At 41.4% G+C, this 21,598-nt stretch overlaps 1 protein-coding gene across 7 annotated transcripts in view; it reads left to right on the forward strand.

The window, feature by feature from the left end:
* rapgef6 (Rap guanine nucleotide exchange factor (GEF) 6) overlaps window positions 1–21,598 on the forward strand; it is a 133,170-nt gene that overhangs the window by 89,527 nt on the left and 22,045 nt on the right. For 5 of the 7 annotated variants that reach the window (XM_040032255.1, XM_040032250.1, XM_040032253.1 and 2 more), the window contains 11 exons: window positions 2,870–3,050; window positions 4,707–4,843; window positions 7,556–7,714; window positions 8,664–8,816; window positions 10,152–10,316; window positions 11,639–11,746; window positions 12,409–12,612; window positions 14,431–14,539; window positions 14,672–14,915; window positions 17,819–17,830; window positions 19,712–19,869. In XM_040032255.1, coding sequence (XP_039888189.1) covers window positions 2,870–3,050; window positions 4,707–4,843; window positions 7,556–7,714; window positions 8,664–8,816; window positions 10,152–10,316; window positions 11,639–11,746; window positions 12,409–12,612; window positions 14,431–14,539; window positions 14,672–14,915; window positions 17,819–17,830; window positions 19,712–19,869 — 1,630 coding nt within the window. The remainder of the gene's footprint in view (window positions 1–2,869; window positions 3,051–4,706; window positions 4,844–7,555; window positions 7,715–8,663; window positions 8,817–10,151; window positions 10,317–11,638; window positions 11,747–12,408; window positions 12,613–14,430; window positions 14,540–14,671; window positions 14,916–17,818; window positions 17,831–19,711; window positions 19,870–21,598) is intronic. The other 2 variants (XM_040032251.1, XM_040032254.1) reach the window with 1 other exon arrangement.

The raw sequence follows: 21,598 nt of genomic DNA on the forward strand, positions 1-21,598 counted from the left end.
TGTTCATCCTCAGATTAGATATTTATCACACGCATCTGATCCCATCACTTGTCGCTGACCCGGCTCTGTGTTTGTTTACAGCTGTCTTAAAGTGCTGACCCTTCACTCAGCTGTGATCCTCAGCTGTCAGTGCAGCAAAAGCTATCTGTTGTGGGTTTTCTCTTACACGTTCTTTTTGTTTTTTCCTCCTTCCGCTCCCTCTTTTATCTCGGCTTAACACTCAGCAGCTCACCTACCTCTTTCTCCTCATCTTTTCATCACTTTCTTTAACTCCTCGTAATCCTCTCTTATGCTTGTTCGTCTCCTGGCCGTGGTATATCCTGAACCTTTTTGCCTCCTTTCTGGGGATGGGACGTGGTAAAATGCAGTGGTTCGTGTAGATCTGATGCCACATTTCTAAGAAATGTCCCCCTGCCTCAGACTTGATCTGAGACCAGGGGTATTGGCCTGAAAGGGCAGACGATGCATTCTGAATGAACTGGGCTCTCAGAAGCACTGACTGATATGTCGGTGAGGAGGAAGAGAATGAGTTTTTGTCTCTTTTTACCCCTTTTCTCCCACACTACCTACAATGTTTCTGTTAAAAGGCTTTTTGCATTTTGTCTTAGTCTCTGAGACATATTAACTGCATGGACTAATAATTAGAAGGGAAATAAAGTTTCCTATGTTAGATCTTGTACAGTTAATTTAAAAAAAAATCAGCCTTTCGACAGTTCAATGTGTTAAAGATGCTCCATATACTGCCGTGTCATTTAATTATTACAAGAGGAGGAAAGCACGTTTTAAAAAGTTCAGCTGCACATCTATGTTCGCATATGTTTCCTGGCTTGTTTTTTTTCCATCTTATATTCAACCAGATTAAATTCATCTACTATCCGGGAACAGGAAAGGTCTGAGGAGCAGGTGTGTTTTAAAAGTCCTCTAAATGGCTTCTTCAACCTAATTTATAAAAACAACAGCAGGCCTGAACTTTGAATGGACTATTAGCTCAATACCCTTGGGTTGGAAAAACATAAAAAACACTTTGGCCATGTCCCAACTATCCATAGAGCCTAAGAGCTTGATTGTATTGCTAGCTGGCAAGGCCATCTTACAATCTATAGACTAGGAAATTCACTTTTCCCCACCAGATATCAACAGCTAATATATCTCTGCCTGTCTTTTCAACTGTAAATCCAAAATGTAGAAAGAATGAAGTTGAAGGAAAAAAACGAATAATGTAGCTGAGCAAATGAAGACATAAACGCACAATAGTTACTGATAAATTTAGGGTGATATTGTTGGGATTTTTTTTTTTTTTTTTTTGTTCAAGCTAAGGCTAATTGATATGTATTTTGCTGGCCACTTTATTAGGCACACCTTACATTTAGTATTGTATGACCACTTTGGCCTTCAGAACTGCCTCAAATTCAACAAGGTGCAAATGTTTCTCAGAGATTTTGTCCATGTTGAATTGGTTGCATCACAGAGTTGCTGCAGATTTGTCGCTTGCACATCCATGATGCAATTCCCATTCCACCACATCCCCAAGGGGCTCTCTGTCTGGTGACTATGGAAGCTATTTGAGTACAGTGTTCTCACTGTCACGTTCAAGCGCTATTCTGTTAGAAGCATCAGTTGGAATATGGATATAAAGATCAGATACTACGAGGACCAAAGTGTGCCAAGAATATACTCCCCCCACACACACACCTTTACACCCTCACTAGCAGCCTGAACCGTTGACACAAGTCAGGATAGATTCATGCGTTCATGACGTTTACACCAAATTCTGACTCTGACATGTTAACCTCGCTGCAGAAATCACATTCGTCTGTAGTCCATCTGCTTCTAGGATCACCATGTGTTCAGAGGTGCTCTTCTGCATACCTTAGTTGTAACGAGTGGTTATTTAACAAAATATCTCTTTTTCAGTAAACAGGATAAATGCTGGAGGTCTAAGTGAATTATGTGGCTAAATGAGCACATGTATTCACATTATTTTGGAAAGCAGACAGAAGCAGGGGTTAAATCAGGCTTAGCTCTCCAGCTTTTTTAGGCCCACCTAAAAAAGCTAACAGACGGCCGGTAGCGCTGCCACTACCACCAGAGAGCTCCTCGATTCACCTTTAGTTGACGGTTCAATTCCCAACTGACATGAATGGCCTCATGCCCTTTTAGATCCATACTCTTCCAACCATCTGTCTGCCTCGCAGAGGAGAAATGCTGTGAAATATGAATTATGAGTGAATGGATTTAAATATTTGGCTGTTGGCCTGGTTTTTTGTAGTCTGGCACTTGGTGTCTGGGTGCAGCTCACGGTCGCAGCTACAGCTGCTTTTTCCAAGGTTATCCTTTTTTATGTTTCGTGCGAGTAAATTGTTACTGAAAAGCCGTCAATGCTAGAAATTATGAACAATGAGGCTTTTTTTTTAGTCTTTATGTCATCACAGTCGCACGTCTTTCATGCTCTTCATTTTTTTCAATAATTGCAAATAATTGGTCACCGTGTTGTGCTTTTTAAACTGTTTTAGTAATGGCATACTCCTCTTTACAAGGCCTGAGAGGACTCTTGTCATTGTAAATATCAATACCCCCAATTTGAATTTCTAGGTCACGTTATTTTGGGAATTGGAAGCTCGAGAATGATGTGAGAGCCGAGCCATTTGACACTGAGGCAATTTTAGCCCCATCAAAAGCGATTGAATTTCATAATTTAATCTTTTTCATAAGCCATAAGAAAGGAGCCTTCACATTTAATATGTAAAATGTTCGATTCATTTGTCATTTAATTGAGACATGATGGACTTCAAAGACTTCTTCCTTCCTTTTTTTTAATGTTACTAACCGACCAATATTCAGTTTTTCGTTCTTTGTGTTTTGCTCCCAGGCCACAGAGAGTGATTTGGGGGATGTCGACCTTTCTGGACTTCCAGAGGCTGCAGTGGACAGTGAGGAGGAGGAGGAGGAAGATGAGGACCTGGAGAGAGCTTCGGACACTCTCCTAGGCCGAGATCTGGTCCGAGAGTGTCTAGAAAAAGATCCTGTCGACCGCAATGACGACGACATCGGTCAGTTTGACAACTTTGATTTGATTGAATTGGGATAAAAGTGACTTAAAATAAACTGACAGATTCGGGCTGTCTCAGTGGCTATTTTTAGACTCATTTAGTACAGAAATGAGAGATGAGTGATATACAAATTTCCCTCTCTCATAAAGACCCCTTGCAGCTGTCCCCAAACACCAGTCTGTATTTTCAAGCAGGCACTCGGAGGCAACCTCATTAACAGAACCCAGTGGGGTCCTAAAGGAGGGGCTTGCATCAGAGAGCCTGGCCTGCTGCGTGCCTGCTGGGAGGCTGGCCTTCTCATGGCCTTCAGCATTACAAGCACAGCTCATTGAGAGGAAATCCCTGACACAGAGAACAACTGAAGGGATAACAGGCTGAACCCAAATTCAACCAACTCTTATTATTCTATTTCACGTCATTAGTTACTTTTTTGATGCTTTTCAGAAACTCTCTGAAAGAATTTTCCTGAATAAATAGATAAAAATATTTTCGCTGGGCTTTCTGGGCTTTAAAAAGACATTTTTCCCAGGCGGTTGATGAATACGTCCTTGGGGACTGATGAGATGGTTAAAAGAAAAATAAAGCAGGAGAGGGCACTTATAGTTTCGAAAATCAGGATTTTGGTTTTTTTCTCTCTTTTTTTGGAACTTCTGTTACATTTTTCACCTTTGTTGGCCCCTAAAAATGTAATAAATTACTATAAAGGGATAACTGATGTAGTATTTTATTTTTTTTAATATATCACAAGATAGAGAGGCTGTAAACCAGATTTAAGGACAATTGGCAGTCATCAAAATGAACCCTCTGGTACCCTTTAGAGTTTTGGTGCTTAGCTCCTAGTGTTTTTTTTAAACGTGATAAGTCTACATTTTATGATTGTTTTCCTCCCATGGAAAACTCTATACGCGTTGCACTTTAAGCTACTTTCCTTTACTAAGAAAAGGGAAGATTTGAACGAGGTGTTAACACCAAGAGGAGTAAAAAGGAGCTACTGAGCCAAGCAGCATAGTTTGCAGGTTGGAGCTGGGTCACTGTGCTCTCAGCTGCAGTGCAGAGGAGGCAGAGGGAAGATGAAGAGGAAAGGTAGAACTTGTAAATGTTTCTGAGGAGTCATAAAAACTAGTAGTGCGCGCTGATCCACTTGTGCTTGGAGGGGTTAGATTTAAGACTTAAGAGCTGATGTGGAGGCATGTTTGCTGTTTGTTTGTCAGCAGCAGTGTGCCAACGCTCAAGCCCAATTTAATAAGATTTAGAGATTAAAATTTTGGTGTGCAATGCAGCATTGTCCTTGGAGTTCTGCAAGTCCTCTTCTATTTTTTTTTTTTCTATTTTAATCACGAGTTTTTACAGCATTTCAGAGCACCAAGGGCTGAGACGACAAGCATCCTAAAATGTTTTGTGTTTGTATTGACATTGGCAGTTGCTCTGGTGAAGTATATGAGTAACATTTTCTTGCAGACCATTTAAAAATCTATAGATCGTTTTGGAAATGTTGCAGTTTGTCTGTGGTGGGGGAAGAAGAAAAAAATCAATGTGCATTTTGCCCTGAACACCTGAGACACATCGCTTTAGTCAGTGCACGGTCTTTTCATGCTTGTTCCTCCTTCTTTTTCATTTGACTTCTTCTCTCTGCTGCTTTCTTTTTGTGCAACACAGAGCAACTGCTGGAGTTCATGCACCAGCTGCCTGCCTTTGCCAACATGACCATGTCCGTGCGGAGGGACTTGTGTAGCGTCATGATGTTCGAAGTGGTGGAGCAGGCCGGCACAGTCATACTCCACGACAAACAGGAGGTATGAACAGGGTGAACACAGAAGCTGAACAAGTTCTATTTAACCTTCAGAATTCAATTCTTCAACAACAACTAGTGGTATTCATTTTTCACCATCCTATTTTGCCACTTTACTGACTTAGATTAATTGCTTCCAGTGTAATTACAGCATGCAAAGTATGTTTTTATTATATCTGCTTTGATAACACACTAAATTCCCTTAATAGTTAAATGAGTGTTTATCTTTACTCAGTCTGACACAAGGTCTGTTTGCTGAGTTGCTGAATCTTAATTGGGCAATTAATGTAATCACAGTAGAAAAAAAAATCTTAACTTTGCCTTTTGTTATCAAGCAGAACAGTGATGTAACCTTTGAAAAGACATAAATAAGTGCGCACAAGTATTAAACAGTTGCAAACACGCCAACGTACCCATTATGGAAAGCAGTGATGTAGATGTGGGAGCATATAAAGGCCTTCACACATACGACAGAAGAACATATACGGAGCAACGTGCGCTTTCCCGTGCACAGGTGCACACACATCCTCGCCATCCTAATTCACGAGGCAAAACTGGTATGTGCAAAGTCACCGCAGCATATAAGCCCCGTCAATCACTCGAGCTGCTACACAGCTAATTAATTAAGTTACATGCCTGAGAAACGGGGGCCCTGTCATGGCTGTTTGGTTACATGCAGCAGCATTAGAACTGACAGGGTGATAAATGGCAATGAACTGCCGGCCGCCGAGCTCGGAGGAGGACGGGAACACACATCAGCAGGGCAAAACCATAAACGCGCACTTTAGTGGAAAGAAGACACAAATAGGTGATGTGCGTCTGTGTAACCAACTCCGTACCGTCTGTGTCGAGGCAGTTGATGGGCATTTTTCCTCCACTCCGCTGCCTCTCTGTGGACTCGGTGTTGAAGGTCAAAGAGAAGCACTTGGCCCTTCTCGGAAGTGAGCATGACTTTGCTAAGTGAGTGTGAAGAGGGAAAGGAAAATAAAGAGTCTAAAGTGGTATTACAGATGTAGAAAAGAGAGAGAAAGTGCTCCATATGCTGGAAAGGAAGAGAAAATGGACAATGGGGGAGTCGAGGGAGTGTCACATGGAAAGACGCTTTTGAAGAAGAAGAATTTGTCCTTATGATCAGGGGTTAAAGTGGGATTTTGCATGCGAGAGAAACCTCAGTGCAGCTCGAGGAAAAGAGTGACTTAGAAAATAAGTCGCATATTCGTTTGTTATGGGAGCTTCAGTAGATTTTTCTTTGTGTACAGGCTGTAATTAGCTGTGCTGCTACATGCAACCTTTGAATAACAGAAGTAAACGTCTTATAGTACATTTCTATACTTCTTCATAGAATGAGTTAAATGCTAACAAACAAAATGAGCTCCATTCGTACAACCTACCCTACTACTTGGTTACATTGTATGTTTTGGGTGGCTGTGGCTACAATGTAGCTTGCCATCACCAGTGTGTGAATGTGTGTGTGTGAATGGGTGGATGACTAGTAAAGCGCTATACAAATACAGGCCGTTTACCATTTTCTCTTGCTGGGAGAACTGTACCTTTTAGCTAGCAGACACATTGTGTGACAAACTGCGCGGAACCAACTTGCGTGTTTGGCGATTTTTGATGAGCTGTTTAAAAAGATGTCCCTCTGTTTATGCACGCTCCTCTTCAGTCGGGCTTGCTAGATACTTTAGTCCGGCAAGGGCAACTTCACATCTGCACCATGAGCGCATCACAGGGATGCAAAGGTAAAAGAGAGGTGTTGAAGGTATAAGCGGGGCCTGGGATGTGTCTGTGCAGTCAATGGAAGCGATGACATTTTAACTCATACCACAGTAATATGTATTAACCCGCATTTCAGACTTAATTACTCATTTCCTGGCGGTGTTAGAACGCCACTCCAGATTGATAATAGGAAATAAGAACATTTTCCCTACCCGTGCAGGCTTCATTACTCATAGCAATAAATTCAGATGGTCTATCCTACAGGAAATATTATATTTGTGTAAAGTTTATTTAAAAGAGAACTTTTGTTCACAGCGCATGTGTTGCGGATCATCGTAGCCCACCTTATTAGCATTTTTATTATTTATTAGCATTAGAAAGCGATGTGGGAGCCAAACTGTGAAGCACAGAGGGTAGAATCGGAGATTTGCTAGGTGAGAAACAGCAAGAGAATGAAAAGGCAATGAGGAGGAAATATCAGTTATTGCTGCAGAGGGAGCCCAGGGCTCATTCACCCGCCCTCTGTCCGCTCACACTCAGGATGAATGGCTTGTTATATTATGCCTGCTAGCATTTCCTTTTCAAAAGCCACCACTAGAGACACAATACCTCTTCACCAGCCTACTCATACCTCACACAAAGCACATTATGCTCACAATTTACCACATTTAGTAATGTATTGCCATTTTAATAGACGTTTTAGTGAAGCTGTAAAGGTCTGTAAATCTAATGATTCAAGATAAATCCATGCCAAGTGACGGTAATGATTCCTTTTTGCTCGTCTGCGGTCGAGCCAGTATGTATTTAACACTGGTTTTAACAGATGTACCCATTTTACCCTGTTTTGATAAAAGAAAAGTAAAAAAAAAACCACACACATAGAAATCAGCAATGCTGTTAGATTTATAATCTCTTCAAGCAAAACAAAAGTTTGACATTGTTTATTTTTTGGTCATTTTAAAAATTATTTCTATTATTTCTACCCCTCCGTCTGTAGCTGGACCACTGGTATGTCATTCTGAACGGAGCAGTCGAAATTAGCCATCACGATGGGAGAACGGAGACTCTTTGTATGGGCAACAGCTTCGGCATCTCACCCTCACTGGATAAGCAGTACATGAATGGAGAGGTTCGCACCAAAGGGGATGATTGCCAGGTAAAAATAACCGATTTTTACACTGTTATAATTACACTTTTTATCATTGCTTTTATAAACTAACAGAACTCTGTGAGGGGTTTGTGTTTTCTTTAAAATCTTGCTGTGTTTAAGCATTTTCTGGAAAATGTGTGTCACAGTGCGAGAATCACAAAGTGAAGTCCTGCTTTCATTTCTTCTTTCAAGCGCCCAGTAGTGGTTTGCAATCACAGCGAAATCTACGTGTCAAACGTACGCTTTCCCTTCTTTCATAATCTTCTTATAAAAAGGTGGAATGAGTAAATAAAAAGAGTTCAAATTTAATACAGCATTTTAGTTGTGAAGACACAGGCGTAGCTTGCGTCATATCTTTCACATCGCATACACTAGCAGCCTTTCTAAGAGCCTTGTGGGTTTCACAGAGAAACTTGGTCTTAATATAGAGCAGGAACCTGAAAGGTAGAAGAAACCTAGCGTGTACTCGCGGTAACATTGCCTCTGTCCACACTGGCCAGTTCCTCTGCTGCACACATCATTTCCTGTCTTTATATGCAAAGGAAGTTGCAGAGGTAGGGCTTGGTTAGGCAAATGCAGAAACTGATGATTTACTCAAGGGAAGGCATAGCAAGAGACGATGCTTTAGAGTAGTAAAGACTCGTGCCGTCTTGTCACCATGGTATAATGGCAGGTTAGTTTAGTGGGTGTCTAATTTATAGCAAAGGATGCTTCTGCAAAATGGCTAGCTGAGATGATTTTGGACCACCATAGGTACTTTAAATTTAGGCAGAGTATCGGGTTTAGTTTTGTTAGTGTTGGACGTTCCTACCTTCATCCGTTCGTCCCTCCCATGCCTCTCTCTACCATCCGTAATTCTACATCTGTGCTGTTGTTTGAATACCCGAATGTGGTGCAGAGCAGTATTTTGCTCTACTACAAGTTCATCCGCTGTCCTCATGTTATCCTCGACCAGTTTGTCTGCATCGCCCAGGAGGACTACTGGCGCATCCTCAACCATGTGGAGAGGAATACGCACAAGGTGGAAGAAGAGGGGGAGATTGTGATGGTGAAGGAACACCGGGAGCTGGACCGCAGCGGGACCAGGAAAGGACACATTGTCATCAAGGTTAGTAATTTAAAACGTTGAAGAGCAGCAGAGGGGTCCCAGAACAAGAGCCTGCTTTGCTTTTTGTGTGAACCCAACCTCAACCGCAAAAGATGTTTGAGATTCAAACGTAGGATCAAGACAGAGTGGCACTCTTTGTTTTTCTTTAACTGACTCGGTGCCAAAATACAATTAACCTTTTGCAAGAACATACTCTAATAAAGATGAGACAGGCAGAGACACGCTGAAGGATTAACACCCAAGGTCAAGGTTAAGCTTATAATCATGCCAGAAGCTAATAAGCACGTTTAATCTCACCCTGAGCTTGTAACATGACTTGCTTCAGAAACCAGAAAGTCAAGGTTTCACACGTTATCATCTGCTAAAAGAAATACTCAAATGCCCCGTGATTGATTTAAGTACATCATCATTACAAATCGACCATCCCCCTCACATGCATCATCTTACAAAAATACGAGTGTAGCTGCTCGATGTTGTTCAGTGATTGTTAAGAGACAGAGTTAGCACTATTAGTGTTTGCCAGAGCTTTTTTTTTTTTTTTTTTTTACGCTACATTGTAATGCCTTCCTAAACCCTTTTGATCCTTTCCCTGAATCTCCAGAGGCAGCCCAAGGTATTGATCCGATAATGGGCATGAACGATTCTCTTGGCTGCTGCTCCAAGGAAAAGCTGCTGGCTCTGAAACACGTCCAGCGGATAAGAGTCGATTCACAAGTGTTAGCATTTCTGCTTCTGTTTTTGGCTTTGTTCTTTTTGTGTCTGACAAAAGTGGATTCTTTTCTAGTTTCTGTTCCCTGTCAAATGAAACATCCCCCCCGAGAAACCTCTGCTATGGTGGCATTAACAATAACAAACTCACAGAAACAAGAACAGTGACGTTTATACGTCACCGATACTTTAAGTCTGCTGCTTAGGGAAAAAAAATTCCCCTAGACACAGAAATCAGGAATGTAGCCTCGGATATTTGAGGTATTTTATTCTTATACAAATCTAAATTATCAGTAATTCTGCAAAAAAAGCATTTGCAGTTGTAAAGTAAGTGTGTGTGTGTGTGTGTGTGTGTGTGTGTGTGTGTGTGTGTGTGTGTGTGTGTGTGTGTGTGTGTGTGTGTGTGTGTGTGTGTCTTTTTTATTGATGGGACACTGACAGCTCTGTTCAATACCTGCACAGCTTATGTCCTTGTCACTATTCTGATTGATATTGACACAGCTTGGTGTTCTTGCCTCTCAGATCCTTCGTGACCTTGGACTTTAACTGTCTTACATGTGTATCTATGTTTTTCTCAGCTCATCCTTATGTATATATATTTGTGTGTGTGTGTATTTTTCACCCCAGGGAACACCCGAGCGTCTGATCATGCACCTGGTGGAGGAACCGTCGGTGGTCGACCCCACCTACATCGAAGACTTCCTCCTGACCTACAGGACATTCCTTTCAAGTCCCATGGAGGTTGGCAAGAAGCTGCTGGAGTGGTTCCAGATGGACAGCCTTCGTGACACGGTGAGTGTGTGTATGTGCGCATGCATGTATGACTATCTTGTGGCCGGTGGTCACTTTCTCGCGCACCTTCAGATTTCTATTTGAGTGCCATCACTTGAAAGGATGGTAACCTGTGCCCGTTGGGGTTGCGTTGGGCAGTTGTAATTGGGATGGTTAAGATGTGGGTAAGGAGCTTTCTCATACTTTTGCATGGTGTGTGGAGAGATGTGTGAATGCTTTCACACAGTATCAGTACGTGTGAAAAATGTAAAAAGCCACAAAGTCTGGAAATGGCAAAGCATTAGCATGTGTAGACGCTGCAAAGGTGAAAATGCTTGTACAGTTAAAACAGTCTACATTAATCATTCATTATACGGTGGTTCTCTAAATGGCGGTCCCTCTTGATGTTTTGCATCCATGCATGTTGATGGAAATCCACGTGTTGTGCCTCGGCCACGCCGATCAATACGAGTTCAGCAAGCTCAGCCGTCTTTGAGCACTGTAGCAATTCGTGCGTGCCTGACACTCCCGTCGTCCACAGCTACGTTAACCTAAGATTAGCCTTGTACAGTCGATAGTCTTTATGCGGTTGTCATTCAGGCTTATAATCTTCAGCCCCCTTAAAGAGGAACTAATCTTGTAGAGAACGAACACAGAGCGAGAGAGAGACAGAATATGGAAGACGAGAAAAGAGAGCATGAGCATAAGTTGCCTTGGAGACACGCACACACACAAACACTGGCACAAAGGAGAGTGAAAAGCAGAGTGTGTACATCGATCCTCTTTATTGATGCATTGTGTTCTACTCTGACCTTTTGCAAAGGTTAGAACAATGTTCCCACCCGTGTAAATTTACAGATGTTATTATTTCCTTCTGCCTTTTTTCCCTTTTAATTATTGTGGCAGAAATTAAGCCGTCAACTAGTAGTTAACAGCTTTTCTCTGCAGCCATATGCTCGTTATTATACAGCCTCTGTTTCTTATGCGTTACTAATTACTATGGTTTTTCTTTCTTTCCTCAGAAGCTAAAGATAGATATCTCTATAATTGGACTGAAGAATTAACCGAGTTTGCATTTTGTTATGGTAACAGTCATATTTTTAATCTGAAGCTATAGGTTGTAATTAATAGACTCACATTTCCAAGCATTTCACCTCCCAAAGTGTCCTTGAAAGTCTAACTCCTGGTAGAGTTCAATTCAAGATGATCTCTGACCTTAGCAAGCAGCATAATTATCAATCACATTTCCTGTCGAAGCTCAGCTGAAGGACTTTGGAGAATGTGAAATGTAAAAACACATTCACAAGACCTACCTTTGTGTGCTTTGTCTCGCTGTTTCACAGGTAACAAGAATAGTGCTGCTGTGGGTCAACAACCACTTCAACGACTTCGAGGGTGACCCGGCTATGACGCGTTTCCTGGAGGACTTCGAGAAACATCTAGAAGCCACAGTAAGATCAAATAATTCAGTGCTTTTAAGCTCAGAAATTGTGTTAAACAGCCATCAGCGTTTTCTCCAATAGTAACAGTGATGCTAGCTTTTGTTTATCTCAGCTGCACGCTTGTGTAATTGGCCACATTTTGGCATAATGTCTTGTTTTGATGTGCTCGTTGATTTGCCCTATCAAAGTTCTCGGATTAGCCTTTAAATAAACACTCAACACCTCCCTGCCCTCTAGCAGAAATCCTTCATCGCATGCAATAACAAAGACATCAAAAATTATTTAAATGCTAATTCAGAACAACAAGTTCTTGAAAGTAACAAGTCTGTCTCTGTGAACTCATTAAATTATTTATGCACTTTTTCCTCAGCTTTTATTGCTGAAAATGTAAAATATATTTCAAATATTAAAATCATCATGGTCATAGCTAAGCCTCACACCTCTAGTTTTATTGGTGTATTATGATAACTCTTTATGGTCTAGATTCCCTGGAGCAGAATGCTAGATAAGGTCAAACAGTTAATGCATCAGTATTTATATTCTACCTCTTCTTTTTTTTTTTTAAATTATTATTGTTGTCCAAAACAACTTGCAAACCTAAGGATGCGAGCGCACATGTAAATGCAGTTCTGTTTCAGTTCATAATTTTCTCATTTTTACCTCATCGTCAGAAAATGAAGGGCCATTTGAGACTGCTGAACATAGCATGTGCAGCCAAGGCTAAGTGGAGACAGATCACTCTGCAGAAGGCATCTAGGGAATCACCGCTCCACTTCAGCGTGCAGGGCGGCAGCGAGAGAGGATTTGGCATCTTTGTCGAGTCGGTGGAAGAAGGAAGCAAAGCTGCAGAAGCAGGACTCAAAAGGGGGGATCAGGTAAGAGGACAGTAAGGAATAGTGTGGTGAAGTCCTAATATACATACATACACCGCTGCATGAAATGCACAATATATATATATATAGGTCTAATTACTTTTACTTTGCAATCCTGGCAAGTACTTTATTCCATTTAAATGCATCCCTAGATGTTAATTAGTCCCTAATTAAACAGTTATAACGAGGACCATCACGGCGCTTCAGTCAACTAGTTCCCAGATGATTGTGGACTGTATAGCATGCAGTCACATAATTAAATGTTCTGTGTGATGTGATCCACCCCGATCAACTTAAAAATCATAATAAATATATATTTATTAAAATCTTTCAGGTTTTAGCTCTTCCCAGCAGGAGTACTGATCTTTTACCACACTATATCACTTCAGCATAGTCTCATGATTTGGTTTGTCCAGCGGTTACAAGGTCAGCAGTCTTATTTAGAGGATCTAATGTGACAGTGTGGTTACTGTACAGTGGTCTGTCACACAGATTCTTCCCATTGCTGGTGCGTAATGAGCCTTTCGTCAGCACACTGCAGCCTGTTAATTAGAAAGTCTGATCATGTTTAGTGACTTCTCTAAATTGTTAAGATGCCATTTGATGTCTACTAAGGTTTCCGGGGGGGAGGGGACAGAGACAGAGACAAAGGTGCACGTAGTGGACATTATTGATTTAGAGTGGATGTTAGGAAGGGCAAAAAAATGCAAATCATGACTTTGAAAAATCATCTCAGTGTTGACAGAATCATGCATTTCTTCTTAAAGGCTGATCAGCATTCAGGGAATGAAAGAGGGAAGTAAAAACAGTAGTGCTATCCTCATAGTCAGTCAAACTGGAGTAAAGATTTATTTCTCAGCATAACAAGCAGGAGCTTGGAGTCTGGTCAGTATTTAGGGAACGGAAAAAGGAACTTGAAACAATAAAGCCAAGTCCTTACATATATCTGCCCTGCAGCTCTCGTTACCTCAAACCTGGACAAAGAGTCACTTATTAAAACGGAAGTTGAGTGGCTTTGAGGGCCAAATGTAGATTTATTCATCAACTCAGCTGGGAGTTGAAGCTTAGATGGCAATAATTACTAGATTAGATTAAGATGGTCTGAGTATTAAAGCCATCAACTGTCATTCACACAGATATCATTACCAGCTGGAATTTAGGTTTGCGGTATAACTAATGAAGGTATTTGAAGAAGACAGTTCTGTTATAACGGTGGTTAAAGTGAAGGTCTGGCTTCCTGTAGCTGCACATCAGAAGAACTTCATAATGACTCATCTTGCCTGTATTTGTGTCGCTAGCCTTTGTGCTTGTTGTTGACACAGTTACAGATCAGATATCCTTATGCTGAACGTGTCACAGTGAGAAAACAGTTAGCCCTGAGCTATTTTAATCTGGGACCCTTTACTGTTCGTGTTGCTGTCAGGGACGCTGTGAATGAGACTGAAATAGTTTGTGGTATTTTTTTTTTCACAACCTTACTGTAAGGACTCTTATACTTGATGCAGGTGAACTGCTTTCACATTTTTTTGATTGACTTACTGCTTTTTAAAAACAAACTGCACAGTATTCACTTGAAGCAGATTCTTCTCCTCTAAAGGTGGCAAGAAAGGAGGAGTCATAGAGGACCAGAGCCACCTTATTAAGAGATACGCCGAGTTAAGAGAAATAAAAATAATACCAGCTGTGTTTCAGATTTGAGTCGAAGATCTACATTATGTTTTTGTCACAGTAATTTGAGACTAGTGGTCACCCCTGCTGTGCTTCAGGCAGTTTTGATTCTTTGCTGCCATGTTTTTCATTTTTGAATCGATCTTGCTTCAGATCATGGAGATCAATGGTCAGAACTTTGAGAACATCTCCCTCTCCAAAGCTGCAGACATCCTACGAAATAACACACACCTCTCCCTCACAGTTAAAACCAACATCTTTGGTGAGTACATTTGGTTGCACGCCAGTTTTTGACATCCTGTCACGAGCTGTAAAAGATGGTAGAAAACCCACGAAGCCACGAAAAATAAAATAAAACAAAGCTACATTTCTCTCTGTTCCTCCTCCCATTCAGTCTTCAAAGAGCTCCTTAGCAGGATCGCGCATGAGAAGAAGAACGGCGGCCTTCACATTCCCAAGATCCAGGAGAAAAAAGGCAATCGTTTCTCCATCGCCGACCTTCCCGGAGACATGGAGTTCCCCACTGACCACAAGGCCACCCGAAAAATGAAGGCCAACACTGTGTCTGGAGGACGAAACAAGATCAGGAAGATGCTGGAGAAGACGCGCTTCAGTATACTGCCACCTAAACCTTTCAGGTAGGCGTACACATGTGTAAAAAAAGAAAAACAGAGAAGAACTGCTGCCTGTATAAGCTTAAAGTAAAATTAAGTATAGAAGAAAATACTGTAAGGCTGGGATAGCGAAAATGGGGAGAGGATTTTTTGATGTTGGCAAAAAAGTGTCACAATTTGTCACAAAAATAGCATGCCATAAATCAAATGGTTTATGGGAGGGTGTTAGCACATTAGTGAGCTCAAGTGGTTTTCCTTGACAGCTTCAGACAGGGTGTGATTGCATCAGTCCACTTCTTTTCCATTGGTGGTTTTATTTGTACATAATTTTCTTCAGCAGGTGTGCAATTGTGACTTACTGACTAAAGTTCCTCGGTGCCCATCAGAAAGCATCAGCGTAGCACATTTTACCCTCTTCTTTCAGCTCGTGACGGTAGGAAATTGATGACGACTAAAATGCCTGCACACATTTATAGATAAGTGGTGTTTCAGAGTCCAACCAATTCAACACAAACTACAGGGACCTCTTCCTGAAAAGATACCTTAGCTGCATGAAATGTCAGATTTTCATCAGTGAGCACTGCTGTGGAAGTGCACAGCCTTTCACAGGACCAGCACAGAAAACTTCCAGGTACTGTTGGGTATTTACGAGGGATTTCCATTTCTGGAAGTTTCACAAGCTTGAGAAGCCTGGCGGTTCAGCCTCAGTCTAATCAGCCTAATCTTTCACGTATTTTCAGCCGGTGTGATGCAGATCTTTTCTAGGCAAATCACAAGAACGCAAAAAAACATTATCATCTCATAAGCATTGCCAATCCATAACCAGCCATTGTACTGGCAAGCATCTGCGGCAATCGAGGCTCACATTCAGTACTCCTCCCGTAACAGGCTTGATTTCATTTGATCATTTCATGCCTCTCCAGGCCTCATTTAAATCCGTACTGTGACTGTGTAGACAGGAACGCTGTTCTCTGTTAATTACAGAGCCGGCTCACTCAACTTTTCTGTCTCGCTGTCGCCGCTCTATCAGTTTCCATCTTCGCAGTGATGTCCACAAAGCCACAGAGTTCGCACGAAAAGTAAACGCGCTCCGTCTCATGACGCAACGCACTATCACACGGCTATTGAACCGACTTTGTGCTATCAAAGCAAAAAAGGACTTTCATTGCTTCCTCTTTTTTTTTTTTTTTTTTTTTTTTTTTTTTTTTTTCTCTGCAAGTTGGCTCCATTCAAAGAGCCTTTGGTTCAAAGGAATAGATGGATGATTAAAGGGAGTGGAGATGAGAATGGAGATGAGACTGGTGATTTGGGTCAATCATGATTCATCAGTGCCTGTTGTGGGATGAAAATTTGAGGGGAGGCCATCATGTGAAGTTGTCTACATTTTGTGTGTCTGTTTGCACGCGTATGTATGCCTATATAAGAAAGGTACAAGGACAGTGCACTTTATAAAGTGCAGTTAAAATTATGCACACACTCTTACAATTCACAGTTAAGTCAGAAAACCTTGTGTTTTAAGACTCAACGGTGCTCCAGCCAAACTGGGTTATTTACAAAGTGATCGTCACGGCGGCTGCTGCTTCTTCTGATCTTGGACGTCATTGTACTCCACTGCAGAGTAGATTTTTATATGACAAGGGGACGCAGGCAGTAAACATGTTGTCTCTCTGCCAAATGAAGATGTCCAGCCTTGTGCATTTGCCTTAATACACATCCCATATTATTCACCCCAGATGATTTACATTGCTTAGATTGAAAAGCAATACACTGAGGTTTTAGCCTCTAGCCTCTACTCAGTTTGTCTTTCAAGTCATCCCCCTTTCTTTTTGTTACAGTTGCATTTGCTAACTTATGATATGACCACAATAACGAGTGTGTTTTTTAACGATTGTGTCTGCCATGACCTCCACTTTTTATTGCAGTTATGGCTTTACTGTAAATTGTCCAGGACATTATTATTCTCACAGATACTGATTTGCCTTTACAGCAGATTAAACAATAGGAAGAATCCTTTGGACTAGTTAGATAGTTAGCTTTTGTTGCCAGACTATTAACAACTAGTAAACTGGAGCTTCATCTAATCTAATCTAAAGTCATACTTCCTGATTTTTCGGATTGGATGGATATTTAGGTGTGCGGTTTGGTTGACTGACCGTTGATTTTTGGGACTGCACTTTCAGATTATGTGAAAAGTGGTGCTAGTGTGTCATTTGTTTAGTATTTACATCATTTAAAGACTGAGGATGTGAGGAGGCCGGCAAAACAGCTCTACCACTGCTGAGCAGTTCACGACATGCTGGTAGCAGCGATGTTACAATACAATACAATACAACTTTATTTGTATAGCACATTTAAAACCAGCGCTACACCAAAGTACTTTACAGTAATACATATTGTGCTCATACGTTAGCATACATTGTGCTAATACATGTTGTGCTCATCTGAGTCTCCAAATTAGTTTTCTTCACCCTTCTTTCATGTCAAACTATGTGTAGTTTATGTTGCTGTTAAACTGCATTATATCAGATAGAGGGGTGATCCTATTATTTAGCCTGATATCAAACTGGGTTGATGAGTGATATGAGCGATCCTCATGTGTGTCCTGCTGCTGCTTGCTAACGTCTCATGTTGTGGATAAATCTGTGCTGGCGTTATGAAAGTTGCTGTTGACATTTTTCTGCTTATTTATTTCAGCAAACCTGTCAGTGTCTAAACTTCAGCTGTTGTGCGTCCCGTCAGCCTACATGTTTGTTTGGGCCGTGTGTTTGTGCGAAGAAAGCAGCCTTGTCATACACAGGCATTGTCTCACTGCTACACTGACATCGCTGAATCACTTCAGCAGAAATCTGTTTTGTTTTGTTTGTTTGTTTTTTACTTTTTCACACTTTTCAATGTTGTCTCTCTCCCGTTTGCCTCCGCTGCTTCAGGGGCCTGTTTGGGTAAGACCTCTTGCGTAACTCCCCATCCTCCAGCCATTTTATTCAGTATCCATCTGTAGACCTGCGCACAGCAGGCAGCCGCATTTTCACCGGCACTGCTGACCTTCAGCAACATGACTAGAGGACTACATTTGTAGGTTTAATTCCTTAAGTGCATGAATGCCAGCCTTCGCTTCATTTTCCTAATCAAACAAACTCTGCAGCTACATTTATGTTCAGGGCTTTAACATATTGAACTCAGTTACACTATGTTGTACAGCCAAATGTATTTTTCTTTAGGGTTATTACAAACAGAAACGTTAATGGCTACAAACTGTTTTGGTCCATTTAACAGTCAGAACAGCTGCCATCTAAATACAGCAGATGAGTATTTGTGCTATAAACTAATTAACTTCTTGAAAACTTTGTAATTATCATCTCCGGCCAAAAATAATTTCAATTTCTGTACATTGGTGCTTGTAATTGTGATCAACAGCAACCCATGCTTGTCATAACTAAACTAAAGAGCCACCAAAGTCTTAGCCTAGTCTTTTAAACCCAATCCTATCACTGCCTGTCTCAATGTCACTGTTGTCCGCCTCCTAAATCTTTTTGTCCTTTTCCTGCTTGTTCTTCGTCCACCTGTGCCGTCTTTCCATCTCCCCGTCTCGACTCTTTTGTTCCGTCGTGTCGGTGCAGTGCCTGTCAGCTGGGTGATCCAAAGATTACAGAGGCTTTGCTACAGCAGCGTGCAGTTGTGTTAGTGGAAGCCCTGCATTACTGCACCGTGTTCCGTACATGCTGTACAGACGCTCACACCTAGAGGGAAGCTGCGATTAGTATGCAGGCAGACTGGGGTGAACTCTCGCTGTCAGACACTACAGTTTCTCAAAGTCAGAAAGATCCATTTGTCATCTGCAGGATGTTCAATCCCTGCTTTGTTTCTTATTTTTAGCATGCGGCATTTTAAAATTTGCTGCTTTCAATCGAAGCTTCCACAGCTACAAAGGTTTTCTTCAAAGCTTCAGATGACACATTTTTCATTTCAGGTAGGTTTTTGGAGGCTAAATCCGAACACCCGACCTCTGTTTTAGTGTCTGAAGAGTTACCATCTCCATCACATGCTTCCCAATCAAGAGAGGCCAGAATGAGGTTGTTAATATAAAGGTTAAAGCTCGCATATCCCAGAGTGTAGCTGAGGAGCAAAGTGTAAAGTCTCTCAGACTCAGTGCAGGGTTGCAATCTGTCCAACCCAACACACACAGGAGGAATTAAAGAAGCCAAATCCTAACACTTGTCTGCAAAAGCAGAGCGACCTACACACATGCAAAGTAACGGTAATTATATAATTGACTAAAAAATCCCCACGACTTTCAAATGTGCTCCTCTGAAATGTTCCTATCTGTGCCAGCTATCTGTCATTGTTCTCTCTGTGCGTGTTTTACCATATGCTGTGCGTCTCTCGCTCTCCGTGAATGCTCCTTATCAGTTCTCGCCATTCATAAAATCTCCTCGTGGACGAATGTCAGCGTTGTGACTGCTGCATATTAAAAGACACATATAATGATATTGATGTTTTGTGTTTTCATTTTGCAAGAGTAAACATTTTGATTAAATCTCTGTTTTATTCCACCGTGTTATGAGTTGTGATTTTTTTTTTTTTTTTTTTTTTTAATATATCCTGAAGATGATGGGGAATGCACTAGTACCTATGCTTACAACTCATAACATTTTTTTTATGCCTGCTGAGCATCATAAAACATCATATTTTAATTATAGTTTTGTCTTTAATGGAATAAGTCTAATTTTATGTTTCTCTCTTTTCCTCCCCTTTGCTTAATTTCCTCCTCCCTTCACTACCTTTTTCTCCCACTCTGCACCGCTCCTGAATTTTGTCTCCAGTGATGGCGGCTTAGTTCAGTCTCAAGATGACAGCATTGTGGGTACGAAGCAGTGCCGTCACAGCGTGGCCATCATGCCCATTCCTGGCAACCTATCATCAAGTAGCCCAGACCTGCTGCAGCCAGCAAGCAGCGTCCTGGACTTCTCCATCCCTGCAGGTAAGAAAAACACGGTAAATGGCCATCACAGTTAACAGACAAGTTTGCTTGTTCATCTGAAGAAAAAAAAAAATCCTTAGCAAAATGTTTTTCCTGGGATTTTCTGGGTGTTTATGAAACCGTTTTCCCACCATTCACATTTAGCTGTAATAGTCTCCAGCTGTGAGCGGTTCCCCTAAATGCTTTATGCAACTCATAAAGTAATGAAGACACCACATACTCAAATGAGTGCGTAATTTGGCACTGGGGCTAACTTTTTCTTTTACTTTCCAGCGTTGGATTATTACTGACAAGTCAGTTTCACTCACTTTTTGTTTTGATTTACAGTTTATATCAAAGTTCTGTTGTGTTGTAAAAGTTCTGCTTTTCTCATCTTTCTCAATAAAAGCTTAAATGAAAGTAGCGATGGCGATAATGCGGAGAGAAACAAAAAAGAGCCATCTTTCATAACGAGCTTTCTGTATTGTCTCTGATTTAAAGCTGTGGGAGGGCGTGCCGTCCTACTAAATTTATTTGATGATGTGCGTATATCTCGAGGAAAAACATGTCTGGCCGTTCACTTAAAGTGAAACAGAAAAGTTAACCTCTTGCTACAAAACTTTAACTCATAAAAGAAAAATATCGTCATATATTTGCAGCCTGAGACGCCACTTAGAATTTCAGTTGTCTCGGCCGGAGTTCACGGCTGCTCGTATGAGGAGGCTTGACCTGTGACCCTGGCCTTTTTGAACAGTATAAGCCGCTTGTGGGGTTGAAGGACCTGCTGAGTACTGAGCAAACAACCTGTCACCCTTGAACGCATTAAGCATCCATCTGCCGACTGTAGTGTTGTCGAGTGCACTTTGGGGGTGGGTTCATTTTAAGCCTTTCCTCTTATTTGTTCACCTTGAGAAACAGGCAAACTCCTCAAAACACTTTCTTGTGCTGACAAAGGAGTTTTAAAGCAAACGCACACATCCTGAGTTGCACAGAGTTACATGCAGAAATGTGGCTGTTTGACAAGACCTGACCTCTGCTTGACTCAGACGAGTTCCTGAGCCCATAATTATTTAAACTAACACGCAGCATTCCCCGTGGATTTGTGTGTTATTTATGTGTACATTCAGTGAAAGATCGAAGGGGAAAGCGGAAAGCGGCCGAGACAGAATATGGTCTTGATTTATTCCACTAGCCATTTGTCAGTGAGCCGCACACACTCGGACAGACGCACGTGCACACGCGCTGTAGTTTGCAGACCTATACATCACATGTGGTTGTGTTATACTAGAGTACAAACACACAACTGTGCCACATTAATCATCCGCCATTAGATCAAATTTCCTTCGGTCCTGCGGCCTCCCATTAGCTCTAATCGTAGAATGAAGAACAGCTTGCAGAAATAAAAACCTCCTTTTCCAGATGCTCTGCAGAGCTTGTAATACCCCCAACAATGCCCTGCCTATGCACTAATATTTCTTTCCCCAAGTCCATACTGGGCAGGAGGTCTAATGGAAAGTGCTGGCTGCCAATGTTTAGGAAAATTTGTATTTTTTTTCTCATGTGTTTTGTCTCATTAACTTTCAGATTGGTTTTAGACTTTTCTTGGCTTATTTTATAGCACCATTTAAGTTGCACTTATAGAATTTCATTACTAGAAATGTTTCTTTGTAATAGAAAAGCTATTTTAAATTCATTTTGTGCCACTTTGCCCTGTAAGTCACCGCCCAGTTTTATCTGAGAGGCTTAATAA

The sequence above is a fragment of the Simochromis diagramma genome, unplaced genomic scaffold (genome assembly GCF_900408965.1).
Source record: "Simochromis diagramma unplaced genomic scaffold, fSimDia1.1 OVJJ01000216.1, whole genome shotgun sequence".
NCBI classification, from domain to species: Eukaryota; Metazoa; Chordata; class Actinopteri; order Cichliformes; family Cichlidae; genus Simochromis; species Simochromis diagramma.